General features: G+C 31.9%; 1 protein-coding gene across 1 annotated transcript; it reads right to left on the bottom strand.

Moving 5' to 3' along the window:
* Positions 1-7694: 7694 nt before the first annotated feature.
* LOC133185124 (kelch-like protein 23) lies at positions 7695-9701 on the bottom strand. The gene is made up of 2 exons (XM_061320183.1): positions 9377-9701; positions 7695-8032 (listed from the first exon to the last, which is right to left on the bottom strand). Exons 1-2 carry the CDS (start codon positions 9525-9527, stop codon positions 7695-7697), a joined length of 489 nt encoding a protein of 162 aa, XP_061176167.1. The 5' UTR covers positions 9528-9701.
* Between the last annotated feature and the right edge of the window lie 795 nt (positions 9702-10496).

The following is a 10496-nucleotide window of genomic DNA, read 5'->3' as shown; positions in this document are numbered from 1 at the left end:
CCAGAAATTGTCATAAATCTTTGCTTTTTCGACAGAAATTTGTCAAGGCTCTATTTCAAATAAGAATTTATCGACTTTTTCATCAATAAATATATTTTTATATTACATTCAAATTCAAACAAAGAAGAATGATGCCTACCTGTTATTGGAGCCAGAAAGTTGGGGTTATAAAAAGTGGTTTAAAAAATTACAAATTCGGTATACTTCTTTCCTGGCAGAGATATCCTAGCTTTGTGTTTTTCGTTGAAGTCAGATTCAAACATGGCCTTGAACACAGGTGATTTATCCATCAATACACGTTTATTAACATGTATATCAATTCCCTCTACCTCTAGTATGACGTCAGTAGGTGGAAAAGATTTATTAGGCTCCTCATTGTGGGGTTCATATTCCTCCTGTACCTCCACAGCACAGGGAACCTCCGATTCAGTTGCCATGCAGTTTTTTCTTCTTGATTTTTATTAAATGATAGTGTATGGTAACACTGAATTTCAACAAAAAAATCAATAGCCATGTTTTGATTTGACGCTGCTCAGGGTTACCGTCGTCATGCATTTTTACGGTGAGGAAAAATAACTTACTACACGACTTGCTATTTGATTGATTATTTAATTTTGATGATTATCAAAACATGCCACTTAAACAAGTATTAAACTTAATTCAGTCTTGCAAAATTGATTGCATAATCAAATCAATCTAGCTACAGGATAGCCAAAAGAAGTATTGATTTGTGCCTTCAAATTCATTATAATATGACAGTAAGTTGTCTTCAACGTGATACAGATTTTACGCGCGTTTCCCAATACTTTTTTTTTTATGAATTTCAGTGTCCGAAATGAACAATAAATCCAGTATTTTGAAAAAGATGTTGAGAAATAAAAAAATAAAATCGACATGCTTTTTATTATTTAAATTTCTTACTTTTTGATGCATTTTTCGAAGATTGCAAAATGAGATCTGTTTATAAACTAATTTATCATTTACATTGTATTTACAAATGATCAATCCTTACTATTAAAATAATCATATATAAAAATATAGTTTTATATGAAATCGAAGAATCGTTAAAAGCAACCGGAAACGCAGCCATGATAAAATTCTGACGGCTTGGACAAGAGCCTCTCTTAAAATGCATGAAATACATATCCTGTTTTAAAAAAAAAAACATGCAAAATTTGCTAAAATCTGGTCATTTTTAGCCAAAAACATGACATAGGTATAAATTTACATTCCAAAGCCTTTATGTCAAATGTTTGGAGTGCTAAATAAAAATATGAATAAAATTGGAAGGCCTTCTGAATATCTTCATATCTAGTTTTGATCAATTTGCATAATAGTATCATCTGCACCAATAGTTTTCACTACATTCCTTTCTAATTACTCAATTTGCCTAGGGTTAGAATTTTTTTTATTGAAATTTACATGTTCAAACACTTGGATTCCCAGTGTGGAAGCATTTACGGAAGTAATATCCGAAAATGTCAACTTTAAGACGTATGAAACCAATAAAGGTAGCCTTCAGTATATTCTGTGACAGTCATACTAAAACGTATCCCAAGAATGCGTTACCTTTTAAACAATATGAAAAACATGCACGTTGTGCAGCATTTCAAAATGTTGTTACCAGTATTCTTTCTTTAAAAGTAAACCTGTAGCTCTACTACCATCCTTACTATATCTGTATCAGACAGAAGAACTGCGATTATATGTTAACTGTACACAATGAACTTTCGGATTTCTTGACGAAATAGAAAAACAGTGCTGAAGCCTCCTCACAAACAGCTTGTTTTGTTTAGCTTCTTTGATTTCATTGAATAGTGTTACCATGGTTACTAAAAATAGATACAGCTAAACCTTGTTATCTCTTACTTGATGGGTCCAATACTGATTTCTGATAACCTTGAAATTAAGGGGATTTCTCGGAACCAGTTTTTTTTTTGCTAAAAAATGTCATTTTAAGACCTCAATTTGGGTAAAAATGAAAATTCCAAAATCTTATTGCACATCTGCAGGACACCATCAACCATCTTCCAAAAGATGATTAGGCTACAGCATAAAATGTACAATTTAAGGAGAATTCTTGGAACAAAGGGCTTTTTGTTTAAAAAAAAACACGTCATTTTTCGACCCCCATTGGACCTCCAGGATGAAAATGAAAATTCCGAAACCTTATTTCACATCTACAGGATACCATCAACCATCTTTCAAAAGATGATTAGGATACTGCGCATAATGTAAGGGGAGTTCTGGGAACCAGGGGCTTTTACTTTAAAAAAACGTCATTTTTCGACCTCATTTGACCACCATGATGATATTGAAAATTCCTAAACCTGCACATCTACAGGACACCACCATTCATAATTCAAAAGATGATTAGGCCACTGCGTATAATGTAAGAGTAGTTCTGGGAACCAGGACTTTTTTGAATTAAAAAAGAACGTCATTTTTCGACCCCCATATGCCCCCAGGGTGAACATGAAAATTCCGAAACCTTATTGCACATCTACAGGACACCGCCAAACATAATCCAAAAGATGATAAGGCTACTGCCTAAAATGTAAGAGGAGTTCTGGGATCCAGTTATAGTAGAAAAGCATCATTTTCGACCCCAATTTGACCCCCAGAGGGAAAATGGAAATTCCAATACCATACTGCACATCTACAGGACACCACCAATTATTTTTCAAAAGATGATTAAGCAACTGCGTTAATTGTAAGGGGAGTTCTGGAAACAGCTTTTTGTAGAAAAAACATCATTTTTGTCCCCCTACTGCCCCTTGGGTAAACTTTAAAATTCCAAAACCTTATTGCACATCTACAGGGCACCTCCTATCATATTCCAAAAGATTAATTGGTTACTTCTTAAAATAAAGAGGAGTGTGAGGGAGAAGAAACTGTGGCAGACGGACGGACGGACCAGGGTAACAACAATATACCCGAACTTTAGAAAGTGCGGGTATAAAAATCCACAAACAATGCAAATCTGTGAACAGGGCACAAAACACGGACACGCGGAAATTCAAGAGGTTGGTTAATGTGCTTAGGAGGAGTAAGTATCCACTGTCGACCAGTCACACCCGCCGTGAGTCCTATGTATTAATGAGGTAGAAGGAAGACCCAACGATAGATTTTAGTTGTTAACAAGGGTCATTATAACGACCAAATAATTTTCAAAATGCTGAGGTTGTTGAAATCCATGTACCATCAAATCTGTCCTTAGCCTGTCCAATTTTAAAAATTGATAGTATTCAGAGCATGCTTTTGAGAATCGAGTAAGTTGGAAAATGTAAACACCATACGTAGGTGATAGCGGACTATTTATACATTAAGAATGACAGTTACGATGGAAAAGCTGAAGTCATCCTGTTTGTCATACAATTTAGTTGTTAGTTGGCCCTTATCGTCGAAAGTCAGCGAAACATCCAAATATTAAACAGATGTGGAAGATTCTGTGGTGGCTTTGATTTTTAGTTCAGTAGGATATATCAAGTAAACATATGAATGGATGTAACTATTTTTTTTTATTGATAAAATGTCGCCGATAAATCTAAATGTCGAGTTGAATGCCACAGAAAATGTTTTCTTCTTCTCATGTAGAAGTTTTTAAAAAAAAATAAATTCTTCTTCATAGAAATATAAAACAGGTCGGCTAATAAAGGAGCACAATTAGTTCTAATTGAATTCCAACATTTTGTTTGAAGACCTGGTCTACGAAGACTACATGTACATAAGTATTGTCAATGATCTTTTTTGACCCTGTGAATTTCTGAAAAATTAAGAATGCTAAGTTTATTTATGAGTCCATTAGATATCACTTCAATTCTCGAAAACTGCATATCTATTAAATATGACTTAATTTGGTCGCTATTTGACGCAATATGTCGTCATGAATGCGTCATCATTTCATTATCCTTAAATTTCCTTTAAAAAATGGCCAAAAGTTTAAAATGATTTTCAATACTTTATGTAGACTTTAACTTCTTATACAAAATGTAAAATTCTATAATAATTTAAAGTGACAGTACGGCGCATCTCATCAAAAAACTGACTTGATAAAATTTCCTACAAGATTTGGAATTTTTTTACTACTCATAAATATATAAACTTTCAGAAAATTACAACTTTCACAATTAAATAATTTTAATTATTTCATTAAAATTAATAGTTATTTATGGGACGTAAATATATACATCGCAACGTGTTCGGGGTTCCACATTTCATGCCATGCACGCATGCGTAGTTTTCATAAACAAAATAGCATGGTAAGAGAGGGGAAGCCCGGTAGGCCTGCTACATTGACAAAGTCGACCAAAAAGAAAAAGAAACTGAAAATAGAGCTTGAAAAAGCAACTTTCCTGACTAAAATTTAGTTTGGGGATTAATATAATCGTTGGATAAGGAAGAAACGGGAACTCGGCGACACTCACGCAGGGCTCTCGAAGGTTCTACTCGACAGGTTTGTTGATACTTGTTATCATTTCTCATTTTTCCATCGCTTTCAAAGGGAAAAAAATAGTGTAAACTCAACATAAAAATACACCTATGACTTATAAACATTGTTGCCATTTGAAGTGCTAATTTTTTTAACTCTGCAAAAAAATATTTTGTTTGACATTTGCCGCGATAACGTATGACTTGGTGGTTTTTCCTTTCTCGGACCCCAATACACAAAACGTCATCATTTGTACTTTAAACACTGTTTAATTCTTTTAAATTCGCCTGAAAGCAGACTAAAATCTTTACGATTATTATTTTAGATTATTTCATCAGAAAGTTATGATAATTTGCTTTTGACAATTGCTTTTATCTCATATTCATTATAATTGCAAACTCTACAGTGTACGCACGTGCTGTTTTAGAATTCACGTGGTACAAATAAACAGATCTAAGATTGCTCCAGTTCGTACGACCCTTGATTTTCCGGAAGATTCTAATTACGTTAATTTTGTATGAGAAGAGAATATTTTTGTTTCTCAAACTGCTTACATCAACTTTATACTTTATTTATTAATGATATATTGGGTAAATTTGAATGAAAAGGCACACGTTTTGCAGCCGTACTGTCGCTTTAACTCTTTCTTAAAATTATAAGACATGTTTTATTTTAGGATAGATGGTTGACCTCATATTTAAAAATCTTTTTCTGAGGGTACTCAAATACACCTGTTTTCTGCAACATTAAAGAACATTGGAATATAACAAATCCTGTTTTAAAACACCTGTACTTTCGAATGAAACTGTTATAAGAAATGAAAGCAATGTTTCTACATTAATGGTTGGAAGTGGACATAGGGTTTTAGTCATTTTATTCGTTTAACGACAGGGCCATTTTATACAGAAATTGAACCTAGCTCGATCTTTCTGGTTTTCTCTCAATTAGACACGTTAGATAAACTTACGTTTTTACAATTTATATAATTACTGCAGAGTCCTATGCTTTTTTATATAAAAGCACCAAAAATAGCTTTATCATTGTGTTAATTACGAGGGGTTATCAAAAACTTCGTGGAATAACGCCATTTTTTTTTATTTCCGCATTTCAACATTCAGATAGCAGTATATGTTTACATATAAACATTGCGGATTTTTATTTAACATTCACTCACTGATTCTTTCTTCTCACTCATTCCATTACAGTATCACCTACATATATAATATAAAAAAAATGTTTATTCAATATATATGCATGTATACAAATTACAATGTTTACTCCCGTTATAAGAAAAATAACAAAGTGCAATGTTTCTTTATAATTGTTATATATAGCTGATTATTTTAGCGCCATAAAATTAAACCCGCTTTAGGTACATCTATAAATTTTAACACATTTAGCCTTGATTTTTCAAGAATAAGCATTTATAGAATTTATCAATTAAGCTTAATGTAAATATCTACATTTTTGTAATGTGTTTCAGTTCTTTAAATCATAGCGATTTGTCACAGTGCTTATTCGCGTAAAATGATATTTCTGCGGAACTAACTTTACTTGTAAGTAGTTACCTTCTTGGAATATTTTCAAATAATTTTGAATAAATGTGTCATCTTTGTGTCATCTTTGTGATAAAACAAGGCATTTAAGAATTGTTGAGAATTATCAACAGAATTAGATGTCAGGTTTAAGGTCTTAAGAAGACTAGGTTGAACGTCACTAAACGTTTAAAATAGACAATTTTGACAAATCCGTTTTATTTTGAAGATTGAAGAGAAGCCATACTCGGGTTAATTTTTTAAGGAAATTTTTCCAACTTTAAATATTATTTATATAACTCACATAAAACATATTTATAGGGGAAAAACATAGTCATCATATTATTTTTTTCAGCAGTGTCACTTAAAGTTGGGGTTACATTCTGAGCCCGCTGTGGCAAAATCAGATTTAGATAGCTTAATATTCAGCTATGCATAAAGCAAACGAATGAAAACAAGGGGAGAATAAAAATGTTTTGTATCAAAAATTTGACTTGAATGAGATATGAATAAAATAAGTATTTTTTCCTTTAAAAAATTAAGAATTAAAGTAAAATACATTATATTATTGATGTAATGCATCCTCACTGTAGATTCCTGTATGTCATTTTTCCATTCATGTAAATGTTCATTTTCAATTTTTTTGGCTACATTTCTGACAGAAATCCAAATTGGGAAAATATATAACCAAACATATAAATATCTTTTTTTTCATGAAGAAAGAATATATGCGTCTTATTATACGCATTTATTTAAAAGTTATGTGTGATTTTACATTTACATGTAAATTATAGAAACTTGACCTTTTTGCACTTACACTAATTTTTGGAAAGAATGTAATTTCTAAGGATGAAAAAAAACACATCTCTTTTAAATTAAACAATTTTAAATTCATATTTCTATGTTTTTCACAAAAAATCAAGTCTTGCAAAAGACTTTAGCTTAAAAAGACAATAATGCACTTTTACACCGATCAAAACCTAATTATCAAGCAAATGTACATGAATCTCTGCAGAATTCTAAAACATTGAGTCAGTTTTTCACAAATATTTTAAAAGTAGCCTTTTCCCAATAATTTTGGGGAGAATATAACATTGAGATCTTAAAAGCAACTAGGAAGATATATCTAATTTGGGGAAAAATAAAAACTGTGCACGATAGTTGTAATTCGGGTTTGCAATATGATGTCAAACGAGTATGGCTTTACCTTAATAATACCACTTACGGTGTTTATATCTAGGACGATAGACGACAGCTGGTTTAAATAAGTTATAGTCACTTTCTATTGTACATTTTGATTCAAGAAGACAAACGCGCTTACTACATATTTCGTACTGTGTTGAATTTGTAATTTCTTTATATTTATCTGCATTTCCCAATGAAATAGAATTGCATTTAGAGGCTAGTACGATGGCAGATGACAAAAGGCGTTTCAGTTTATATCTTTCAGCAGCGATTATGTAATCTAGAACTGTCTCCTTGGTAAGTGTTCCAATAGAATTGTCAGTCGTTTCGTTGTTAACCTTTTCGCAAATAGCTAAGAGGCGTTCTTCGCATTTTTTCATCGTATCACTATCTTGAGCCTCCCAGGCAAATTCCATTAATTCTGAAATATTTTGATCTCCTGAAATAAAAGAAAAGATATCAATCAGGATGTACACCCCATCTTTTTTTTTTAATTCAGAAAGATTTTCACATTCGGTCAATCATAACATTTTAGTTAACATTTATAGTTGAATAGTTGCTACTTTACGTTCCATGAGAGAACATCGAATATCCAGAATTTTTCGGTGTGTATCAGCTGAAACCTTTGCTTCAAGGTTTGCCTTTTTCAAAGACTCATTACTGTGTTTTGAGCAAAGTTTTATAATCAGAGAAAGGGCCAAAGGCATATTGTGATTTTCGGCGTACGAAGCATATTCCAGAAGAGTTTCTATATCAATACAGATCTCTCTGTTTTCAGATGCACGTTTGCAATTTTCTAAGATAAATGATTCGCACTTATCTTTGAGGTCCATTATTTGGTATTCATCTGCCAGAGATCCTGCCACCAGTACATTTTTCTCTGTAAATTATTTAGATATTTCTTTTATTTGCAATTGGATTACTTTAATAACAAATAGTTTTTGCGTTGTTATAATAAAGTTACATAATCTGTCTCTAAAATAAAACGGTGATGAGGTAAAGGTCTGATAATGATTAATCATTTAAGGAGGTTTGATCCTGTACTTATAAGCATGCAGATTTTTGTCTAGACTTCTATGTGTAAAATGTTTCATCACATTTAAGTTCTTACAATAAATTTAGATTCTACAATAATTTTTTTTAAAATATATTTTATTCAACTAGAAACCACAATAAAGTTCCAAACAAAATGTATAAAGTGAGGGATCAAAGTTTTGTAAATTTAAGAAGAAAATTATTATTTTTTCTGTTTTAAGTTATCTTAATTTCTGTTGTGTTTGGATTCCTATTTTTCCATGCAGGCTGCACAGAGAGTTATTTTATGCGGTAAGTGAGATGTTTTTTGCTGGCACCTATTTATATATTAAATAAAATAAAGGATATATTTCATCATGAAATATGAAGATAACGAACTGTAATAGAACTCGATAGTCCACTGCAACAATACAAATTTGAAGCAGAGCAAACATATACCACTAACAATATCAGAGGTGGGATTAAGTGTCATGGAGGAATAAGCACGCCCGCTTATTATTATGCTCCTGATTTGTATCGAGGTCATTGTACTGTATCGACTTACAGTATAGAATTATGATAATGTTGACTTTAAATGAGACTTGATATCATTGTATCAGCAACTTCCTTGTCAATAGTTTGCCTCGATTTAAGAACATATGCTCTTGTGTATCGAATCAACTTGGAGAATAAAATCCATATGCAGTCGATGATAAATAAAGCAAATATATAGTGAAGGTCCTGATAAAATAGCCCCGATTTTGATTTATAATTAATATATCTTTAATTAATGAAAAAGAAAACACATCACAATATGCTCTCACTCTGACAGACTGGAATAATCCTAACCACATCACTATGCTTGGTTGTACATGTATATTGAAAGACTAAAATGTGAAAGCCAAGGTGCAAAAACATGAACATTTGAATTACTTCTTTAGGGGCATGTGGGATTTCATCATCTCACTTATGAGGAAGTCTCGGTTGTTAGTATATTACATGAATCCCGTAGAAAACTTTTTACTACATGTATGTTTCAATAATTTCGGTTATATGGAAGTAAATGTTGGTGTATTAATGATTTCTTTATAACCAGTTTTTACTGTATTTTGCGATTTATTATCTTTATTGTGCCCTTATGGTCTAGTTACTTTAATGGTATGGTTCAACAACATGATCGTAGAATTTAACAACCCAGAGTAACACTTACCAGTTATTGGAGCCACCAGTTCGGGGTTATAAAAGGTGTATAAAAAATTCACAAAATCTGTATACTTCTTTCCTGGCAGAGGTATCCTTTGTTTGTGTTTTTCGCTTAAGTCGATTTCAAACATAGCCTTAAACATGGGTGATTTGTCCATCAACACCTGTTTATTGAGGTGTAATCCATTCCTTCTACCTCAAGTATAACGTCAGTGGGAGGGAAAGGTTTTAGGGGCTTTTTAATATCGGCACTGGATGGTAATTCGCAAGCATTGTTTTCCATCCTGCTGCAGAGGAGCTTGGGTGTCTTGCATTCAGTGTCCATGCTATTTTTCGTCTTACGTGTTATAGTGTGATTAAGGCTAAAAATGCATGCAACGAACCTTGTTTAAAATTTCAATAGCAATATTTAAATGGGGCGCTACACAGGGTTCCGGTCGCAATTTCTATGCAACAAAAGTAGAAATGTTGTCTTCACGATATGGTAAATTGCAGTACATGTACTTGCAAACTGCAGACTGAGCATTCAATTCCATGATAATCTCAGCACGTCATTTAATTAAGATATGATATATTTATTTCATGTTAATATTTAAAGTACAGATATTAAAAACCCAGAGCCAACGATTGAAAAAGAGATATTTGTAGACTTAATATTTTCTCATTTTTTTAAGATACATTGCAAAAGAGATCACTGATAAGACCGTGCTTACTGAAACTCTAAAATTGAAGGAACAAATTCATCGTTTCAAATTTAGAGGAGAAAATTATCAATCTTATTTGTATTTTCATAATTAGTACATGTATTTGTAACTTCTTATTTCTATTTTGCCAAATAGATAGCACAGCTTTACCTTTAGGATACCCTTAAAATCAGATAAAAGAATATTGATTTTTGCGTTTAAACATACTGAATATGGGTCGATAATTGTTTTCATCGTGAAATAGATTTAAAAAATTGACTGTAATGGTGCAAATAAGAATTTCGAGAACAACATATATGAATGTAAACAATCATGTCAACTTCTTTATATTCTTCTGCCGCTACAGTTTGTTTATCTAGAACTATTTTTAATTATTTTTTATTGATTGTCAAACGAAAACTTTTTCAACTAAGTTATCATAAA

This window comes from Saccostrea echinata, unplaced genomic scaffold (genome assembly GCF_033153115.1).
Source record: "Saccostrea echinata isolate AGI-Se365-2 ecotype Australia unplaced genomic scaffold, CSIRO_AGI_Sech_v1 ptg000012l, whole genome shotgun sequence".
Taxonomy (NCBI): Eukaryota; Metazoa; Mollusca; class Bivalvia; order Ostreida; family Ostreidae; genus Saccostrea; species Saccostrea echinata.
Note: the sequence above shows the minus strand (reverse complement) of the source record. Positions and strands in the feature narration are given on the sequence as shown.